Source organism: Phyllostomus discolor, chromosome 1 (assembly GCF_004126475.2).
Source record: "Phyllostomus discolor isolate MPI-MPIP mPhyDis1 chromosome 1, mPhyDis1.pri.v3, whole genome shotgun sequence".
NCBI classification, from domain to species: Eukaryota; Metazoa; Chordata; class Mammalia; order Chiroptera; family Phyllostomidae; genus Phyllostomus; species Phyllostomus discolor.
This window is the reverse complement of record NC_040903.2, coordinates 182,169,011-182,192,166: the sequence shown is the minus strand read 5'-3', so window position 1 is coordinate 182,192,166 and position 23,156 is coordinate 182,169,011. Positions and strand designations below refer to the sequence as shown.

Genomic DNA, 23,156 nt, shown 5'->3' with positions numbered 1-23,156 from the left:
TTCATTTCTTCTGAATATTTCCAGAGATAGACAAGGCATATGTAGATAAACATAAGCATATTTTTCTTTGTCTATATATGCAATAGCATATATTTCATTTTCATTTATTTTTCATGTAAGAAACATTCTATTTTAGTACTTGAAGAACTTCCTCATGTTGTTGCTTTTGTGTGTGTTTTTGTAATGGCCACACATATCCAATTATATGTATGTACCACAATTTACTTAATAGATTGGTCCCTGTAGCTGGTCATTGACATTCAGTTCACTCTATTACTATTACAATCAAGGCTTCAAAGAACAACCTGTATGCTTTTCAGTTTTTTCATGTGCAAATATGTAAAGATCTTAATTGACATTTCCTTCCAGCAAGGTATGGCAGTTCCTGTTTTCTCACTTGTTTGCCTCCCACAAAGAATCCAAGTTAATGTGTACTGGAGTTGGTAGGAGGCTCTTTGACCCTCTAACTCATGAGATAAAATTATGTTTCTGTAACTTCGAAGTGTGAAAATTAACATCCTGTTTGGGGAACTTCAGTTATGCCATCTAAATGCCTTGGAAACAATTGGAGAAGGACCCTAACACTCCACATCACATAGGAAGCTTTTACATATTATTCTTGAGTAAATGTAGCAGGAAAATTCTAATACCCCTTTCCAATGCAATATTAATTGAGCTTTGCCAATCAAATAGGAAATATTATCTTGCTATAGTTTTAATATTCATTTGCTGTATGACAAATGAGTATCTTTTTATATATTTGAGAGCCATTTGAATTGTTAGAGCATCAGGTTTAGATTTGTGAGGGATTTTAGAGACTACCTAGTCCACTGTATTGCTGAACTGACGCCAAGCAGTGCCTCCAGACGCCGCCAACTGACTAATGTTGATCTAAGCCAGGGCTCCTTTCTCATTAAGGTGTTCTCTTTTATGCCACTAAATATAAACAGCTAAATTTTTCTTGTAAGGAACAAAGAATTATCCTTGGTTTCTCCTGCTAGGATACTTTTTATAAAGAAATATATGCTTATACATTTATAAATATAAATTTATGCTTAGGCCAGGGTTTCTCAACTTTGGCACTGTTGACATTTTAGATGGGATAATTCTTGTGGAGATGGGGGCAGTCCTCTGCACTATATGATGCTTCATAGCATCCCTGGCCAGTAGTACTCCTCTAGTTCCAGACAAGAATGCCTCCAGAGTCCCCAAAGGTGTGGGGCTGGGGGCATTGACTCCAGCTGAGAGCCACTGCCTTTGGACAGGCACAGCCTAATACTTAGGTGTAGAAGGATGGACATATATAGGATATCTACTTGTAATTGGGGGGTTTCAATATATCACAGTTGATAAAATAATTAAGCATCAACTCTTGGACATTAATATTGTATAACTGTCATAATGCTAATACTTAGATATTAGTGTGAGAAACATTTGTAAAACTCAAATGTATGTCATAATTTTAGAACTATTCTCCAGTCAGAAACTGAGAAATTAACTTCTCAGTGCCTGGAATGGGACAGGAAGCTTGAATTGGACATTCCAGATGATGGTAAGGGAACATTTATATATATTTTTTATGTTTTAGCTTTATCTCTTTTTTTTTAATCTTAATGTGGTTACACTAACCTGAAACTTAAAAATCTGGTGTTTTCCAGCTTTATACTTTGTTTTTCAAAATAGCAACAATTTTTTCATCTCAGTATATGTTCACTAATATCTCTGCTAAACTGATACATGACTTAAAAGATGTAAATAATTAGAATATTGACTATCATTCCTGAGAGTTAGACCTTTGCCTATTTTATTATTAGATTTTCTTCATATGTCTCTGTGAGTGACATCCATATCTGGTATTGTTTAATTATACAAAAATATTTTCTGAATGAAAATTACTTAAATCAATGTGGAACAGATTTTCTGAAAAGTTCCTTAATCTTATTTGGGGAAGCTATTTAGAAAAAAAGTCACTTGTGTGCTGTCACTGTGAGGCCTTTCTTAACTACTGATGTGCAATGAGGATTTTGAGGTTGGATTCTTACAAAACAAGGAACGGTGCAAGGCTGTTTGCTATGTAATAGTATTTAGGAGAATAAATATTGCTCATTTTTAGCAGTAATTGAAGGCAGAGTTAATGCTCAGTATTTGTATGACAACATTTCATAACAAATTCTTATTTTGCTTTAAGTTAAGAATTTGATAGGACATTCAGGGTGAGGTCTTCTTAGCAACTGGTTGACTGGCAAAGTTTCTGTTTTGTCCTTTAACTTATAAAAACCTCTTACTTCCTTTAGCTAAAGAACTTATTCTCACAGCAGTTGGTCAAACAAGACTCCTTATGAAAGAAAGGTTCAAACAGTTTGAAGGACTAGTGGATGATTGTGAACATAAACGGGGTAAAAAGGAGATTACCTGTACAGATCTGGATGGATTTTGGGATATGGTTAGTTTTCAGGTATGTGGTCAAGCATTTGGAATGCCCTAACTTTTGAGTCCAGTCTTTTTTTCTTTAAATGAGGTAACAGTGGTAAAATGGAGGTAATAGTAGCTGCTTAAGTACCTATCATGGGAAATGAGATATTACATAGTACCTTATAAACCATAAAATACTGTCTACATTTTATGACTGTTGTCCCCTCCTCCCCCATATTGTCAGGATAATTTCTATATGGCTGGAAATTGAGATTATAGTCAACTATTGAATAGTCTCTGACTATACATGTGAGAAAATGAGTAAATGTAGTTTAGTAGTTCAGTTCATCTAGCCGTTGTTGAGTTACTGTTGTGTGCCAGGCACTGTACTAGGAGTTGAAGGCACGTTCTTTGTCCCAGAGGAGTTTTATGGTTTTATTAGTGAGTCAGACACCATGTATAATTCTAGTCTAATGTAAAAAAATGCTACAGTAGAGAGAAATACTAGGAAGATCAATAAAGGTGTGGAGGAGATGATATTCTCTAGCTTTTTATGCTTATTTCAGAAATAAATGTATAAAATATTCTTTTAATAACTAGTAGCTAACAATCATCAGTCATAATGATGTGAGCATTACTTTATGACCAGTTTTAATATATTTACCAGTTTTTATAATAATGAGTTGGCTCAATGGTGTCCTTTAATGATGACCATTTAATTTCATCTTTTAGTCTCATTATTTATGGATTTAAAGGTATTTGATGTGTTGCATTGTTTACACTTATTATCTTTATTGATGCTCACTTTCCAATGGGAACTTTTTCAGGTTGGTTCCTGGGGTATTTGTTTGTTTGTTTGTTTGCTTATGAAGAGGTATATTAAGGTATAATCTACATATAAAATTTGCTAGTGCTAAGTGTACAATTCAGTGATTTTTAGTAAAATTTGCAATTGTGCAGCCATCACCACAGTCCAGCTTTAGAACATTTCATCATCACAAGAAGATCCTTCCTGCCTGTTTGCATTCCCATTCCCAAGCAACCACTAAATCTACTTACTTTGTAGAATTTCTTTTTCTGGATATTTTATATTAGATAGAATGATATGGTGCATGGTCTCATGTGTCTGGCTTTCACATAGCATGATGTTTTTGAGGTTCCTCTACATTTTAGCTTTATCTGTACTTCATTGTTTATCATTGCTGAGTAGTAGTTGTTTGGATATATCACTCTTCACTCACCACTTGATGGGCAATAAGGTTGTTTCCAGTATTTGGTAATTATGAATAATCTTCCATGAATATTCACATACAAATCTTACCATAGACTTATGTTTTCATTTGTCTTGGGTAGATAACCTAGATTTTTCTGGATCATATGGTAAATTTATGTTTAATTTTTTAAGAAACTGCCAAACTGTTTTCCAAAGTAGTTAAACCATTTTACATTCCCACCAACAATGTATGAGTGTTCCTATTTCTCCACATCCTTACCAGTATTTGTTATTTTCTGTTTTTTTAGTATAGCCATCCTACTGTGGGCAAAGTATCCCTTTGAATTTTGATTTGCATTTCCCTAGTGTAAAAATATTAAGTACCTTTTCATGTATTTATTAGCCATTCATATGTCTTCTTTGGTGAAATGTCTATTCAAACCTTTTGTCCATTTTTAAAATTGGGTTTGTCTTTGTATTTTTGAGTTATAAGTGTTCTTTATATATTCTGTATACAAGTTCTTTATCAGAAATACTGTTTGAAAATATGTTCTCCCAATTTGTGGCTTGTGTTTTAATTTTCTTAATAGTGTCTTTTAAAATGCAAACATTATTTTTAATTGTTGTTCAAGTACAGTTTTCTGTCTTTTACTCCCATCAGACATTTTTATTTTTGATGAAGCTCAGTTTATCAGGTTTTTTTCCCTTTTATTGTGGTATTGGCATCATAGCTAAGAACTATTTTGGCCTGATTACTGGTCACAGAGATTTTCTCTTATGTTTTCTTCTTAAAGTGTTATACTTTTAGCTCCCACACTTCGGTAAGTCTATAATCCATTTGGCGTTCATTTTTGTCTGTGGTGTAGGTAAGAGTCTATATTCATCTTTTTTCTTTTGGATATCCAGTTTTCCCAGCACTATTTGTTGAAAAAAGTATTCTTATTGAATTGCATTGACACTTTTGTTGAAAATGAATGTGATAAACATAATCCTGAGTCTTTTTGACATTTACATATTTTCAAAGATTTTATTTATTTATTTTTTAGAGGGGAAGGGAGGGAGAAGGAAAGGGAGAGAAACATCAATGTGTGAGAGAAACATCGATCCCTAACCGGGGACCTGGCCTGTAACCCAGCCATGTGCCCTGATCAGGAATCCAACCTGTGACTTTTTGGTTTACGGGAGGATACCCAACCCACTGAACTACACCAGCCAGGGCTGTCATTTACGTTTTTTGAGAGACAGATTGTGAGTACCTATGCATATAAATGCATAGTAAGGGGACTCAAAGCATGTTTACCGCTTTGGAGGAGAATGGAAATATCAGAAGAATAGGGATCATGCAGTCCCATCCTGCTAGTACATTATTTGAATCTTTTAAAATGAGTGTGTCATGAGAATTGAGAAGATAAACCACAGATTGGGAGAAAATATTAGCAAAAGACACATTTGATAAAGATGCTGTTCTTCAAAATATACAAAGACCTCTTAAAACTCAACAATAAGAAAACAACTTGACTTAAAAATAGGCAAAAGACCTAATAGACACTTGAGCAGAGAAGATCAACATATGAAAGGTAAGATGCTCAACATCATATGTTAGTAGGGAATTGCCGATTATAACTACAGTGAAGCACCACGTACCTATTAGATTGACACTGATAGCACCAGATGCTGGCGAGGGTGGGGAGCCACGGGAATTCTTATTCATTGCTGGTAGGAATGCAAAACAGTACAACCCCTTTGGAAGACAGTTCGGCAGTCTCTTACAAAACTAAACACACTTTTACCATAGGATTCAGCAGTTACACTTCTTGCTATTCACCCAAAAGAGTTGAAAACATATGTTTAGACAAAAACATATACATGTGTTTATAGCAGCTTTATTCTTAATTGCCAAAACTGGGAAGCAACCAGTATATCCTTCAATAGGAAAATAAACTGTTTTAAAAAAGACAGAACTTGTGTTCACATTGTGTAATATAGAATATCTCTCCTACCATTTTAGTGATCAAAAATTATTTAGGAGAGTTACTCATGTATGACATCCTTTATGTAGATTTTGAAAGTTTATGAGACCAAAAATAACAGTGAACAATTTTACCATTAAGAATTCTTGATTTGAATACTAAATTGAGAATAACTTAGTATAATTGTTTTTTCTTAGTTTTTAAAAATATTTATTTATTTATTAGAGGGGAAAGAAGGGACAAAGAGAAGGAGAGGAACATTGACTTGAGAAACATTGTTCGGTTGCCTCTTACACATGCCCCAACTGGGAATTGAACCTGCAGCCCAGGCATGCTCCCTAACCTGGAATTGAACCAGCAACTTTTTGGTTTGTGGGATGATGCCCAACCAGTGGAGCCACACTGGTCAGGACGATTTAGTCTGTTTTATCTGTCACCAGTCCAAGTCACTCTGTTTTTTTGGAAGTTTCAGTTCATTAGTTTGTAATATTAATATGGTTAACATTAAACTGATAAATTTGTACTTTATTAACAGATAGAAGATGTAAACCAAAAATTCAACAATCTGACCAAACTTGAGGAATCTGGGTGGCAAAATAACAATAATACAAGCAAAAAGGTCTTTCGGGTAAGTTTTTCATTTTCTATTATAGACTCTTATGTTTTAATGATTTTTTAATTTTTAACCTTTAAAAACTTTTAGCTTCATATTTTCATCATTTTGCAAACTAAGTTCCCATATGTTACTTACAATTCTTGATTGTATTTGAAGAAGCAATAAGGAAATAATGAACACAAAATTCAGAATGGTTATTTTTGGAGGGAGAAAGAGAGTCCATGATTGAATTGGGGTACCCTGACAGCTTCTGAGTTGCTAAGTAGTGGATATGTGCATATTTGTTGTATTCTTTAAACTCTGCTTATGTGTATGTATGTATGTATGTATGTGTTTATTTATTTTACTACTATTAGTAGTAGTAAATAACTTCTGCCTTCTTCCATATACTTTATCTTGAAAAATTTCCTATTATTTTCTCAGTAAAATTATATTTGTTAACATGATAGATTCCATTCTTAATCTATTTGTAGTAATTTTCTTTCTAGTAATGTTTTAACTCAGTTTTTGGTTCAAATGAATATTTCTCAAACCACCTTAGGGCATTGCCAGTTTTTCTTTTAGATTTCAGAAAAATGCCTGTGGTTGTAAAATCAGATTTCAAGGTCGGTTCTTTATTATGCTATGTGGTCCAGTAGAAACTGTTTTGAAGGTGTTAAAGACGTTAGAGTACTGAAAGAGCCTCATAAAAGTATTGCAGTAATGAAGTCTTATGACAAGGACTCTGAGGACAGTGATGAAACTGAATGAGTTTTGCATCTTCTAAACAGTGAAAGATGCTTGAACATTTTGAAACTACTGTGGATATTTCGTATTGAATATTGAGTATTGAGTCATGGAAACATTAATATCAGCAATGTAGATAATGTCTGTATGAGTATAGCATTATATCTGCATCTTGTAATTCTGTCCCTTATCACCAGATGTCTCTCTCCTACTTTATTTTATAGGCCACTGTGCTTTCATACCATTCCCTCCTACTTCTTATTCATTGACTTCTTATATCATTCAGCCTTGTTTTCTCTTTTCTTTTTTTCCCATTAGTTTTTAGACAACTTTAGAATCTTATGTATGTTTCCATTAAAAAAATGCATGATGTCCACACCTCCCTCTGTTCTGTACCTCTGTTCCTGTTTTTCTTCCTGAAAAAGTTGTCTGTACTCTGTCTTTATTCAACTCACTGCACTTCAGCTTTACCCCTCTCTATGCCTCCAGAACAGGTATCACCAAGGTTATTGATCCAGTAGTTGCTGAAGTTATTAGACACTTATTTATAAAATAATCCCTCTGCAGTGTTAAATACAGCATACTTGCTCTTTCTTAAAATTCTATTGGCTTTCCTCCTACCTCTGTGCCCATTCTTCAGTCATGTTTGCAAATTTTTGCTTTTTCATTTATCCCTTTAAAGTTTGTCCTATTCAGAGTTCCTACCTCAACTCTGTTCTCTCCTTCCTGAGTCTTCCTGTGCAATCCTACCCACCCTTTGATGATTCCCAAACCTGTGTTTTAGACCACACTCACTGCTAAGGTCTATATATCCTGACTCACTCACCTTAAAATCATTATATCTCAAACTGAAATAGTCTCCACACACTGATGCATCCCTGTCTCAGAGAATGGCATGACCAAAATCAAAACCTGGGTATGTTCTTTGGTTCTTTCCCTTCCCTATGTCACTGTCTCCACTCCACACCCATCTAGAAGGCTAGGTCCTCTCAGTTGGGCCTCTTAAGTATCTCTTCACTTTTTTTCATTTCTCCCTATTTAAGAACCATCATCGTCCCCCCTGTATCATTGTAGTTGTCTCCTTTCTCTGTAGCTTGTAGCCCTCCAGGCTATAGCCAGAGTGACCTTGCTAAAATGCAAATGCAATAATCTTAATCTCTTGATTAAAAATCATCGGTAATCTCTATTCCTTTGTTCTCTGTATAAATGTGGCTCCATAAAATGGTTACAAGTAAGGAATTTTATAATCTAGCTGTTGCTGGTTTTGCTAACTCCTTCCTGCTTCTTTTGATTCTGGTTTCGCAAGCATGCTATCTTCTCTATCGAGCTCTTTCCTCCCCTCGTTGTTCAGCCTGGCCAACTGTGATTTCGGCTTTGGTGCAACTTCCTATAAGCCTTTCTTGATGCCTCTGGAGATTGGTTTAGGTGTTATCTTTACGTTCTCCTATAGCCCTCTGAATTTGTCTCTAACATGACATTTGTCCTCTCCGTCCTTATATAGCTCTTCCACTGTGAAGTTACGAACTCCTTGAGAGCAGGGACTTTGTCCTTTACCTTTCGACTCTCAGCACATACTAGGAACTTGATAAGTGTATGATGAATGTGTGAAATATTTTATGTATGTTCTATTTTTCTTACAAGGTAGTAATGAGTGCTTTTAATAAATGCCATAATTTCTTTTTGCAGAAAAAAGTTGTCTCGGGTACATCAAGCAAACCAAAACAGGATGATGGTGGAAGAATTGCAGCCAGAAATCGCCTTGCTGCCATAAAAAATGCAATGAGACAGAGAATTAAGCAGGAAGAAAATACTGAGGCAGCAGCCTCTGTGGTACCAAAGGAAGTTGATAAAATAGTGTTTGATGCTGGATTTTTCAGAGTTGAAAGTCCTGTTAAATCATTCTCAGGTTCGTTTTTCTGCTGAGGTCGCTTAATAATATCTTGGTTGGATGGGAGGTTGTATAAGAAGTGAAAAATAGTTTTTACATGAAGGAATATAAGCTTTCTGTGATTTCTGGAAAGACTACATACTTATAAACACATGCAAACTGCATGCTTTCTAAATGACTTCACATCTGTCATTACCTCTTAACCCCACAATCCTATGAGGTAGATCAGGATCTCAGGAGGTAAGGAACATGATGGGAGCGTGAGAAATTAGATGATTTTCGAAGCTGGATTAGAATTTGAAATACAAAGGAAACTTAGTCATAAACTATCACACTTCTCTACTGTGCTTTAAAATGAAACTTATGGAGGGTGGTTTTGTTTTTAATTTAATTTGTATAAAACTTTGATCTTTTGGATAAACTGTAAACACACTAGTTTTCTAATTTTAAAATATTTCAGGAAACAATTCTTACAATTTTCTAACTGTTGGTGTATTTTTCAAGAGCAATTTTTTCATAGACTATCTTTATCAGATTGAGTTTATTAGCCATAGGATGAGAGGGCACCGTTGAAGTGGTCTGTTCCTTCTATCTCAGTAGGTGCTTCTGTCAGTGCTTTAAGAGCTAGATACTCATTTTCAAGGAGAAAGGGCCCAAAGCCTCTTTGAGTACTGATCAGTTGAAGAGCTGTTTTCTCCCTCTTATTTAACTGTGTCCACTAGGAAGTTTTCTGAAAATAAAGCTTAGCTGCTCTCTAATATTTACAGGAAAATGTAAATTTATCACCTCAGTTTAGGAATGGCCTCACTGCTAATAACAAGGCTGCTTGCTACTACTTCTCAAGGATCCTAGAGGTTTCCACAGCTATAAGCCGATCACTGTCTGTTTTTCCCAACTCTGTGTGTATAACTAGGGAGATAAAAGTTTATGGCAAAAGGTGATCTTTTTAAAATTGAGTTTTACATATAGAGCACTTAGCTATGAGGCCCATCCCATTGTCACTCCCTAGAGGCAACTACTTTTACTTTTTAAAACTTTTAGGTTAGAGTTGACATACAATTAGTTTCAGGTGTACAACGTAGTGATTAGTAATGCTTCAGAGTCTTGGAGTCTTGTTTACGGCCTTCTCTGAACCAGTGTCGGTTTTTTCTTGAATTACTCCTTTGATTTACTCGCCTTTGTTTTCTCTGATCTTTTTTTCAGAAATACATACTTTTCTCGTGGTAAATAGACTACTTTTATCATTCTTTCCTGTACTTAACATTTTCTTCTGCTCTCTGGATTTCCTCAACTTCATGTTAGCTGTCATGTTTTTAATTCCCAATAGTTCTTCCTCATTCTTGGAATGTCTCATTTCAGCACAGGCTGTACTCGTTTAGACCACACTGCACTGATGAGACTGCACTGTCTTATCTTTCTGAGGGCATTAACAAGAGCTTTTGTGTTTCTTTCCCCCACATAGTCCATATTTGTTCCAAGATACTTTCATCTGTCTGGTTTTGGTCTCTCTCACATGAGAGGCTTTCCTCTGGCGCCTGAAGCTCGCAGCGCAGCCGCTCACGGTGGGAGCGGGGCTCTGCGTAGAAGTGCACGCGTAGGCACCATACCGTGCGTGGTTTAGCTGCGTACCCATGTGCTGCGAACCTGCATGTCACTGTTTCTGTCTTTTCTCCTGGGCTAGATTCCCCAGAGAATAATCTTTCGGTCTGCTGCCCGGAGGATATAATTCACTGCCATTCTGGCTGCCAGTCTGTCAGGAGCCATGGGGGTGGGAGGGGAGGTAGGCAAGGGGCAGGGGAACCTGAGTGCCCCACAGTTTATTTGTAAATACTCACTTAATCCCCTTGTTTTCTATACAGTGCCCATCTTTAAACCTTGCCTGTTATCTTCCAAATCAGAGACCCTCTGTTTCCCTTTTTGGTGAAATGTGCCTCCAGGTCTCTAATTTTGCCGGGGGCCAGTAGATGACAGTTGCCCAGCTGTGGGGAGTGAGGAAAGCATCCCTGGCTCTAGTTGTCCCTTGAAGTGACTTTGAACCAGTCTTCTTCTCCACTTCCAGAGACACTTGAGGCCAGCAGTTCTTTTGAGGGGCACTGTGGTATAAATTGGGCTGACATTCTTCTTCCCTCACTGGTTGCTTAGGATTTATTTTCTTGACTGTACTAAGTAAAATTTTACTTACTCATCTTGATTACAGCTTCCAAAATTTTCTGGTTATTGTCTCTGTTTTAATTTCCTCCATCTTTGTAGCATTCTGCCTTTTAAAATGATCTCTTACTGCTTATGGCAGTAGGATGTTGATAGGAAGCAGAGTGTGATGTGTGTGTTCAATACTGTCTTTAGCTGAAGGTTCTGGGCATTTGACTTTAACAAACACTATTTTACAATAGAAAGAGTGTAGTTAGTAGGGGAATAGGAAGAACTTGCACTGTCTTCCTAGTCATAATGAAAAGTGAATGAAAGAACTTTTGATATTAAGGTGGTTTCATCTTCTAGGACATTCTGTCTCTTCTGAACGTCTTTCCCAAAGACTTTGGACACCTAAGTCTGTCAGCAAAGCTGTGTCTGACAGCAGGGCTGATGTGGGCCTTGTACACCCACCAGCGGCTCCTGAGCCTCAAAGTGCCAGAAGGGGACATGCTGATGAGAAGACTTTGTTTTCAAGCATTCCTGAAAACAGGTATCTCTTTACTGTGTTATTAAGAATTTAATTAGATGCTGACATGAAATACTATTTCAGATTGTTAACCTGCTAAAATATGCAAGCCATATATTTTTTATTTAATTTCACAATGGCCCTGTAACGTGTAGGCAGTACCTCTTTTATAAGTGAGAAAACTAAGGCTTAGGATTCCAGATTGCTGAATGGTCATATTTAGATGGGCAAAGAATACCATAGAACTGAAAAAAAAAGAAATTATTATAGTGTCCTTTGGTGCTAAACAGACTGCAACTTGGTGCTTGACAAGTTAATGTAACTTTACTTCACTTGCATCATCTACAAAGAGCAGTATTGATGCCTCCTTACAGGGTCATTGAGAGGGAGGCATTTGTACCAGCCTTTATAAAAAGTGTCTTGAGATTGCTGTCTTCACAGGTGGCAGAACATGGGGGAAGGGGGAGCTAATGTGCACTGAATGATTATTAGGGGCTGGCTACACATGGTTCTAGGTTCTTAGCATGCTCCATTTCATTTAATCCTCATGACAACCCTGGGAGGTACTAGATCCCATTTTTCAAGTGAGAAAACTGCATAAGTTAGTAATGCACCCAAATTCAACTTGTATAATCAGTGACACTGGATGCTGCTTGCACTTTTTCTACTGCTTAGCACAAATGGCATCAGAATTACCTGTTTGGTCCTTGTTCATGAATGTAAATGTACCAGAAGTCTGATAGGAAAAGATACTTTAAAATAAGTAGAAAATAAAATTGTAGTCTGGAGCCAAGTTGGATTTATTATTAACCTGGGGATGAGACAACACTGAATACTCAGTCATCGCAGCAAACAAGGCTGTCAAAATATAAAGAATGCCCTGTGAATTGAGATAGGGGAAACAAATGAATTTATTGTTCTTAAATAGTTCATAAAACAAATTTAGAATTTTTAATGTTTTGTATAAACCAAAGTATTATTGAGCCTGCGTGGGGACTAAAATATTTCAGATGTTCTAGAAGTCTATGGATTATAAAATACCAATTTATCATTATTTCTTAAATGCAAGTTCTTTTACTTTGTATATCCTGTAGTTTATTATCTTGTACTAAGAAGGTCAATAATTGTATTTAGGTGATATTACAGGCACTCTTTAAAAATTTTTTACTTAATTCCCAAAAATAGTCCTGAAAGAGAGCATCTTACAAGTAAACTTCATGCAATGAAAGCAAAGTGAAACTGAAAACCAGAAGAATTGAAAAAAATATATATGTATACATACACATAACCCCACAACTTGGAAGAGGTTGCAACAGGTATTTTTAATAAAGTACAAGATAAGAACATTAGGATTATGTGCTATATACACTATAACTAACTAGTAAATGTAGCCAACTGCAGCTACACAATAGTTGAGTTACTGTTTCACCCTCCCACTTCGTTCCCCTAGAAGTCAGCTTTCTCCTAACCTTCTCTGGTATGCAGTTCTGGACTTGGCTGAGGTTTGCTGGTGAACTGACCAACATGGAAACAGGCTCGTGAGCTTTCTGGGGAAGGATACAGTTGGTTTGTAAAACCACCCTGTAGTAGCTATAGTCCCAAACTAATCTATTTGGATCAGGCCTGATCTTGAACCAGGCTCCATTTTTTATCATAAATGATAGTCTCCAGTACAAAAGATAGCAATATAATTATCTGAGTACAGTGCTATTTTTTTTTCTTTTTTCAGGAACAGCATAGTAGAAGATGCTCAGTGTCCTAGATTACAAGATTTAACTGAAGGAAACCATGTGAGTCTTATTCTAGTATAGTAGATAGCCCAGCACGTTATCTATGTTATTGTGTATAGTAACTCCATAAACAACCCCTATAATTCCACTGGAAATCTAAAATCAGTAATATAAAATGGGAGTTCTTGTTTCAAAGGCCTTTAGCTTATTTGAGACTGTAGTGTCATTTCATATTCTCTAACTCAAACCAAGATTATTATTTTTATTTTTTATTATAACACAGCCACATTTATTTATGTTCTTATTTATGTATTTATTTATTATGTATTATATCTGATTGCCTTTGCAATAGAATAGACTTGAGTAGTTGTGGCAGAGACTCTTTGGCTCAAAAAGCCTTTAAAAAGAATGTGCTGTCAGGCACTTCACAGAAAATGTTTGCCAGTCTCTGAAGTGAGTACAGGTATTGCTGAGAAACTTTCCTTCAATCATACTATTGCTGTTATTATCTGAACTAATTATTTAAGAAGCAAGATAGTAGGGTTTACGGTGTTCTTTAGCCTGCATTTAGAATGTCGTCCATTTTTATCATTTTTTTATTTGTTTATTTTTAGAGAGAAGGAAAGGGAGGGAGGAGAAGGAGAGAAACATCAATATGTGGTTGCCTCTCATGCACCCTCTACTGGGGACCTGGCCCAAAATTCAGGCATGAGCCCTGACTGGGAATCGAACCAGTGACACTTTGGTTCAAAGGCTGGCACTCAATCCACTAAGCCACACCAGCCTGGGCTATTTTTATTAAAGCAATAAGACTTTTTCTAATTGTTCTAATGTTTGATAATTATAATCATTTTTATTTCTAGGATGTAAGTAAGATAAACTTTGAGATGGATTGTTCACCCAGTGAAAGAATGAGTTTGCCTCTACCTGTTGGTGAAGTGGTTGTCATAAATTCTTCAATAACAACACAGGATGTTTTGATGAGTAGCCCTGAAAAAAATATACCACCACAAAATAGCATCTCACAGGAAGAAGAGATTAAAATTTCCCAGTCAGGTGAGGTCCTTTCAATATATTTGAGGCTTTACTAAATAAATGAAATTACACTAATGTATATTGTAAAGATCCCTGGGTACCAGTTTCTAAGAATGAAGATTGAAAATTGGACAGTCACAGTAAATATTTTATGAGAATTAGTTTGTGTTGTAGCACCCTATTCTCCCTCCCCACAAAATCTTTTGAGGTGGACTTATTAAAAATCAACAGCAGATACTAGTTCATGTTGGAATAAGTAGCATTTTACATTAGACCTTTACTGTTTGTGAAAATTCAGAGTTAGAAAAAATTCCCTCAAGTTCTTTTTTTTTTTAGTTCTCCTTTCAATGCAAACATCCTTAAACCATCCTTCCAAATGCCCTATTTTTCTTCCCTAATGTTTATTCCTGCCTACGTTGTTGTGATTGCTCTGCATTAGGAAATGGCTCTTTCATTTTTGTTATAATGTCTGATGGTTTCACCTAATTTCATCTGCTACTCAGCAGTGCTGTTCTGGCTGGGGCCTAAGACAAAATGAATACTACTTTGGCCAGACATTTAAAGGATTCCAGCTATGTTCTTCATCTAGCATCTTTTGGGCACCTTTAATATTACAAGCATGAGATTTGCTTACAGAAGACTCTTTTTAGACTGAAATTAAGGATAAGAATTTTATTAAGAAATGCAAACACACTTTAAAAAGTGTTATAGCATAAGATGACCTATATTTTTGTCTTAGCATTTGATAATATGGAACTTTTCATATTTCTTAATGCTTTGTTAATTTCTAACAATACTTAAGCACAAGAATAGTCTTTAAAAAGTTAAAAATATTCTCTTTTTTTTGTATTGCAGTATTACTTGATAAAAATCTCACTACCGAATGCCAACTTCTTGATTCAGTAAGTTTTCCACGTAATTTGAAAAGTTTCTTTAAATACTAGATTTGTTTTATAAAATGAGTATTACTTTTTGATTTGTGTAAAAAGTTTAAAATTTACATCTTGTCATTGTTTTCTTTATTATAAAATGTATTTGTACATTTTTATCAAAATGGGAGCAAAACTTCATGCTTATATACTTTAAAATATAGTAATTTTTATTTCTAAATTCTGAAGATTTATTTCCCTACGTGTTTTATGAATCAAATTTGTTATGGCAAATTGATTGAATACTTGGCTTGGATCACGTTAGGGATTTCTAAGTGATGCAAGAAAAATATAGCATAAAGTTTCTGCCCACCTGGAGTTTGCAGTTGGGGAGATAATGTCTGTTCTACCTTCAGTCATCATTGGTTATTTTCATTCTATTTCTTTTGGATTACCATATTTATTTGGAGGCTATTTTAACTGGAAGCTCTCTTGGTGATCTGCTATTTTTAAGTCCAGTTCAAACATTGGTCTTTCTGTGAAGTCCTTCTGTGAGAGCTCTCATCTCTGCATGTTAATTTATGTATATGCACAGGTACACATAGACACACAGTGTACACTGAGCACATTTAATCTCTTATTAGGGGAATAATATGAATTATTATATTCTTAACATATCATAATTTCAGGAATCTATTTACCTTATTAATTGGAAATTCCTCTGTAGGCAGAGCTCTGATTTGTATTAACTATAGCATGAATGAAAAAGTACTCTATTGCCTACTAAGTGTTTACAGTATTGGTTTGTAGCCCTTCATCCAGATATTTTCATTTCAGTGATCTGTAGTAGGGCCTTCATCAGGTGATTTTAATGTGTAGCCAGGGTCAGCAACTCTGGTTTACCTTGAAATTTGCAGGGCCTACTGCCAAATGGGTCAAGGACCTTAATAAAACAGAGCTAAACAACCTACCTGATAAAAGAGTTCAAAGTAATTGTGATAAAGATGCTCACCAAACATGGGAGGAGAATCAATGAATTCAGCGAGAACTTCCACAAGGAGACAGAAGGTACCAAACAGAAGTTATAACTGAAATGAAAAATTTTCTAGAAGGGATTAGCAGCACACTGGATAAACATGAAGCACAAATCAACGAGCTGGAAGACAAAGCAATGGAACACATGCAGACGGAGAAGCAAAATGAAAAAGAATTTTTAAAAGTAAAAATACCTTAAGTGACCCCCGGGACAACACCAAGCAGAATGTCATTTGCATTGTAAGGGCCCCAGAAGGAAAAGAGAGAGAGAGAACCAAAAAAATTATTTGAAGAAATAATGGCTGTAAACTTCCTTACCCTAGTAAAGGAAACAGACATCCAGGCCCAGAAAGCCCAGAGTTCCAAATAAGATGAACCCAAAGAGACATACATCAAAAGACATTATAATGAAAATGACAAATGTTAAAGATAGAGAATCTTAAAAGCAGCAAGAGAAAAACAACTTATCACATACAAGGGAATTCAGCAGAAACATTATGAACTGAAGGTGAATGGCATAACCGATTCAAAGTGCTGAAAGAAAAAATTTCCAACCGAGAATTCTCTACCCGAAAGAGTTATCACTCAGAATTGAGGATGAGATTAAGAATTTCCCAGATAAAGAAAAAGTAAAGGAGTTCAACACCATTAAACCAGCCTACACAAATGTTAAAGGGACTTTTCTAAGCTGAAAAGAAAAGGCACTAATTAATAATAAGAAAACATAGAAAAGTAAAAATCTCACTGAAAAATGTAAATATACAGTAATGGCAGTTGATCAATCATTTATAAAACAAATATGAAGGTTAAAAGGCAAAAGTACTAAAATTAACTAAAATTACTATAATTAGTTAAGAGAAGCAGAAAATAAAAAGCTGTCAAATGTGTTATCAAAAATAAAGCCTGTAGGGTGGGGGGAAGCAACAGTGTAAAGTTTTGGACTGTATTCAGATTTAAATTGCTATCAATTTAAAAGAGACTGTTATATATAGATGTTATACAATATGTGAACTTCATGGTAACCACCAAGAAGAATTTTTTAAATTATACTAAGCACACAAAAGAAAATGAGAAAGGAATCTAAACATAACAGTAAAGAAAACCATCCTGGTGGGGAGGAAATGGAGACAACTGTACTTGAACAACAATAAAAAAAAAGGAAAAATAAGTAAATTAAGAAATAAATTAATAAAAAATTAAGACTAAAAAATATAAAAAGAAAACCATCAAATCACAAGGAAGAGAGAAAGAGTAAAGAGGAACAGAGAGGAATTACAAAAACAGCCAGAAAACAATTAACAAATGGCAATAAGTATGTACCGTATTTTTAGGACTATAAGATGCACCTGACCATAAGATGTGCCTAGGTTTTAGAGGCGAAAAATAGGAAAAACAATTTTGAAGCAAAAAGTTTGGTAAAATATTTAATAACCTGTGACCCCACTCCACTACCACTGCCCCTCTCCCCGCACCCAGAGAGCCAGGTAAGTTACATTCGGACTATAAGACACACCTCCATTTTCCTCCCTAATGGGGGTGGTGTGTCTTATAGTCTGAAAAATATGATACTTATCAATAACAAACTTAAATATAAATAGACTAAATTTGCCAACCAAAACACACAGTGGCTGAATGGATTTAAAGGAAAAAAAATACAAGATCCATCTATATGCTGCCTGCAAGAGACTTCTGAAATAAGGACATGCAGAGACTGAATATGAAGGATGGGAAAAGATATTCTATGCAAATGGAAATGAAAAGAAAGCTGGTGTGGCTATACTCATATCAGAAAAAAGTAGACTTTAAAACAAAGACTGTAGCCCTGGCTGGTGTGGCTCAGTGGATTGAGTGCCGGCCTATAAAGTAAAAGGTCGCTGGTTCAATTACCAGACAGGGCACATGCCTGGGGTGTGGGACATGTCCCCAGTAGGGGTTGTGAGTGTGAGAGGCAACCACACATTGATGTTTCTCTCCCTCTCTTTTTCCTTCCCTGCCCCTCTCCTTCTCCCAAAAAATAAATAAATAAAATCTTTAAAAATTTTTTGAAAACAACAACAACAAAGGCTATAATAAAAGACAAAGAAGGACTCTGCATAATCATAAAGGGATCAACCTAGCAAGAAGATGTAACATTTATAAATATAAATGTAATATTAATGGACTTAAAAGGAGAAAATTAAAGCAATTAAATAACTGTAAGGTACATTAACACCCACTTATAGCAATAGATCAGACAGAAAATCATTTAGAAAACATTGAACTATACTTTTTTTTTTAAAAGATTTATTTATTTATTTTTAGAGAGGGAAGGGAGGGAGAAAGAGAGAGAGAGAAACATCAGTGTGCGGTTGCTGGGGGTCATGGCCTGCAACCCAGGCATGTGCCCTGGCTGGGAATCGAACCTGCGACACTTTGGTTCACAGCCCGAGCTCAATCCACTGAGCTACACCAGCCAGGGCTATACTTTTTTTTTAAGATTTTGTTTATTTATTTTTAGAGGGAGAAAGAGGGAGAAAAACAGCGATGTATGAAAGAAACATCAACTGGTTGCCTCTTTCACACCCATAATTGGGGACCTGGTCCACAATTCAGGCATGCACCTTGATTGGGAATCAAATCATCAACCTTTCGGTTCATTTGTAGGCCTGTGCTCAGTCTATTAAGCCACGCCAGCCAGGGCTGGACTACTCTTTCTGAAAGCGGCCAGAGGTGGCCTCTGAAAATGGTTTGCTATTCACTTGACCCAGAAACCCCACAAACTCATGCAAATCAATAGGTTAACATCTTTGTGTTCACTTTAAGAACACTCATGAAACTGCCCATCAAGGATATGCATATCCAAAAAGCCACCAACAACCTAACGATGTCACTTTACAGAAGCAATGTGTGCCATTCCGTTGTGATAATGGTGGAGTTAGTAGGTGAGCCCAGGCCAAACAGTGGGGCTAGACACAGGGTCGGTCACCAAAACAGAGTGCTGAATTTTTGCTATGCAGGCTTAAAAATGCAGAGAGTAATAATGATGTTAAGGGTTTAGATGTAGATTCTCTGGTCATTGAGCACATCCAGATGAACAAAACAGAACTGAACTTAGATGTGACACAGAACTTAGAGCTCATGGGTGGATTAACCCATACATGAGCTCTCCCTGTCACATTGTGATGATCCTTAGTGAAAAAGAGCAGATCGTCCCTAAACCAGAAGAGGAGGATTCACAGAAGAAAAATATCCCAGTAGAAACTGAAGAAACAAAACTTATGGACCATGAGTAAATTAAGATGAAAAGAAATGCTAATAAAAGTAAAAGGAGTAAAAAGAAAAGAAACATCAAGCTTAAGTGATGCATTAGATCAGATGGCTTAATATATACAGAATATGCCATCCAAAAATGGCAGAATACACAGTCTTAAGTGCACACAGAACATTCTCCAGGATAGACTTAATAAATTCACAAAGCCTTGGCTGGTGTGGCTCAGTGGGTTGAGCGCCAGACTGCAAAGCAAAGGTCACGAGTTTGATTCCCAGTCAGGGCACAGGCCTGGGTTTCAGGCCGGGTCCCCAGTAGGGGGTGCACGAAAGGCAACCACACATTGATATTTCTCTCCCTCCCTTCCTCTCTCTAGAAAGAAATAACTACAATCTTTTTTAAAAATAAATAAACTCAAGAAGATTGAAGTTATATCAATTACAAGGAGAAAACTGGAAGAAACACAAAAACATGAAGGTTAAACAATATGCTGCTGAACAAACACTGGGTCACCAAAGAAATCAAGAACACCTAGAGATACATTAGAACAGAAATACAACATAACAAAATATACAGGATGCAGCAAAAGTGGTTCTAAGAGGGACATTCATAACGATATTGGCCTACCTCAAGAAAAAAAAAATCTCAAAATGGGTCAGGAGATGGCCTTGATTTGTTAAGCTTTGATCTCAGAATATAAAAATTTCATTAAGGCAAGTATAGGGTCAAACAGCAACTATTGCCTGGCTTCCTTAAGCCATTAATTCCTTAAGGACCTCTGTATATCTTGGCTTTCATTATCTTTCAAAGATGCCTTCTTTGCATTCAGGCCCTGGGCCACCCTGGATCTCCAGAGCAGAATGAAGTTTGTTACTGTTCTTTCTTTCTTGCCCTCACCTTTCTTTTATTATAGGTTGAGGCCTAGAGGGTCAGGGACTTTAGCATAAAGCCAATTTATATATATGTGACTTAATTCTGATTAAGTCAGATCTGAATTCTGAATGACTGTTTCTTATATGATATTATAACTAAGTCTAGAAAAATATTCTGTTTTTAGTATGTTAGTAATACAATTAAAATTGCTTCACAGTCATACATTATCTTGTTGATAAATCTTCCTTATAATTTAGTCTCCTTGTGAATTCTTTTCCACTTCCATAAATATTAGAAATTATATTTTTAAAAAATTTATAGGTTCATCTATTTTAGAACTAAATATTACTTACTCTGTAGCATCATTTGAACCCAAAGTAGGATTTGAGGGGGAACAAAGAAAAAGGATCTCAGCAGGATCACATTCTAGTAAAAGGCCTATTAAGTGCTGTTGTATGGTTAGAGTGGGCTTGTGAAATCCGCCCACACGACTTTTATTCATCGTGCAATATGCTGCTGAAGTGCATTTACCCATTCCTGATCACCTTTTAGGCATGTATTAATTAATATACCTCTTTCAGTTGAAAGCTGTGTATTTGAAATTATATCTGGAAAGTTGCTCAATCATTATGTTACTAATAATTTTATTGTGTGGGGAAATAGTTACTGACGTTATAATTTGCGGTTCATTTGCAATGTTGAAGTAAATTGGTGAAACTCTTGGTGCTTTAAGTGACTTCTCTGAACTTGTCCTCCAGCCAGGCCTCAACTGCAGTAACCCATTCACTCCTGTGGGGAGGAGACGGCGAGAACAGGCCAAACACATTTCCTTCGGTGGTAACCTGATTACCTTTTCACCTCTAAGGCCCCTCAGTGGAGAGCAACCAGAAGAAGTTTGAATTTAAAAATAATTCCAAACATTTTCCTTCATATTATCAATGCTGTGGTATATTCTTAGAATACCAAAAGGATGAAGACTTTGTATTTTTGTTCACTTCTATTCAATTCATTTATATAGTGTCATGGAATGTTTTAATATTCAGTGTTCATCAAAGTGTGTTTTGGATGTGGTGCCGTTTCTCAAGGGAAGTGGGGATATTTTGTACAATAGCCATGCAGAATAAAAAGTGTACCATGCCTTGCCTTTCTTCTTTAAAATGTATACGCTTAAAGCTAAGAACGCTTACTCAGAGCTTATGAATACTCTTCAGCTTAATCAAAATATAGTACTAAACTTTGACAGAAATATTTGTGTCCTTTCATACTTTACTTTTAGTTTGAACTTTCAGTTTGTTGATGTGGAACAGCTTTGCATATTGCATTTTCCAGGGTATACTGAGTTTCTATAGGTGAGCTTTCTGGATTCTGATGTCAGTTTACATGTTGCCATTTCAAATGTTAAACAGGTGCCCATTGAGTTCTCCTTTTTTATTTTCCCCTTGAACATGACTGACAGGTTCTGAAGGAAATGCCTTCTTTGAAGAGAATTACATCAATCACTTTATGTGTTTGAAGTATTTCTCTTTTATAAAACTCTTACCTGTAGGTTTGTAGCAGACAGGGCCATCAGAGTAACAGAGCACCGAGAAGATTCAGCGTCACTGAGGTTTGTGACCAGACCCTTGTTCAGTTATGTCTGCCTTCAAACAGGTTGACCAATAAACAGAAACTGTGGATCAGCCCCCTAAGACTAGGGGTTTTCAAACGAGGAAACACATGTATTTTTGTTTATTAAATCCATGCAAGCAGTTGGGAGGCTATGTGGGGTGCCATCTTAGAAGAATGTTCTCTAAATGCCTAAGTCTTACCAAAAGATAAAAATTGCTTTTATTCATAATGAACAATTCAAGCAAAATATGCAGAATTCATTAATGAATGCATATATAATGAATGCATTTTATATATGCTTCTTTGTACATGCATATGCAAAGAAGCATACATAAAAGTGAGGGTTTTCTAGGGGCCCAGGGCCATGGACATGTAAAAGAGGTTGGTACAAAATAATCCAAGACTTAGAATCTATGCCACGTAATGAAACAATGTAGATGAGAATAAGACAATGTCAGTAAAGATGATTGGGGGGTAGGTTTAAGATGTATTATTGAATCATTTAGAAAGTTTGGGGTTATTACGTAATAGTAAAATTAACTCAAATAGGCTTAATAAGGAAATTTATTTCACAAGTTGTCAGGGTGATTCTCGGCACTTTACAATCAACAGCTCAGTGATGGCATCAAGGTCCAACTTTCTGTTCTATTCTGTCACCCTTGGCACTGTTCTGAGGCTGGGTCCTTTAGGGTCATCATATGGCTGCTAGTGGTAATCAGAGCAGTGCCCTTCCCTGTGGTCTGGTTAGGCCAACTAATGCCACATCTCCTTCTACAAATCAGTAAGAACCAGCAGGGGGATGGCTTAAACTGATGCTTCCCTACTGATTGTAGGATCATACCTGAATAAAACCACAATCATTAGGACCTAAGAATGGGTTTCGTGTGGGTCACTGTCAGTGTCCCCTACAACCGGATAGAGTGTATTGGGGCTACTGGACTCCAGAATTATGAGGTATGAGGAAGATCTTTTTTTTTTAAAGATTTTATTTATTTTTAGAGAGGGAAGGGAGAAAGAGAGGGAGAAACATTAATGTGCGGTTGCTGGGGGTTATGGCCTGCAACCTGGGCATGTGCCCTGACTGGGAATCGAACCTGCGATGCCTCGTTTGCAGCCCGTGCTCAATCCACTGAGCTACTCCAGCCAGGGCAGGAAGATCTTTTTTAAAGACAAAAATTAAAGGAAACTGCTCAGGTAGAATAAGACCCTTTCCAAAATCCCGCAGAAGTGCCTCAGGTGGAGAACCATTTCACCCAATTTTACTGTTTTCCAGATGGT

General features: G+C 36.2%; 1 protein-coding gene across 3 annotated transcripts in view; it reads left to right on the top strand.

Moving 5' to 3' along the window:
- Positions 1-21,414, top strand: part of DLGAP5 (DLG associated protein 5) — a 40,035-nt gene extending 18,621 nt beyond the window's left edge. Inside the window, exons 11-19 of one of the 3 annotated variants that reach the window (XM_036010258.1) lie at positions 1,467-1,552; positions 2,295-2,455; positions 6,131-6,223; positions 8,624-8,843; positions 11,322-11,505; positions 13,211-13,271; positions 14,075-14,267; positions 15,102-15,148; positions 21,029-21,414. In XM_036010258.1, the coding sequence (XP_035866151.1) occupies positions 1,467-1,552; positions 2,295-2,455; positions 6,131-6,223; positions 8,624-8,843; positions 11,322-11,505; positions 13,211-13,271; positions 14,075-14,267; positions 15,102-15,148; positions 21,029-21,169 (1,186 nt within the window). In that variant the 3' untranslated portion in view covers positions 21,170-21,414. Of the gene's footprint in view, positions 1-1,466; positions 1,553-2,294; positions 2,456-6,130; positions 6,224-8,623; positions 8,844-11,321; positions 11,506-13,210; positions 13,272-14,074; positions 14,268-15,101; positions 15,149-20,966 lie in introns of all 3 variants that reach the window. The other 2 variants (XM_028507657.2, XM_036010259.1) reach the window with 2 other exon arrangements.
- Positions 21,415-23,156: the final 1,742 nt, after the last annotated feature.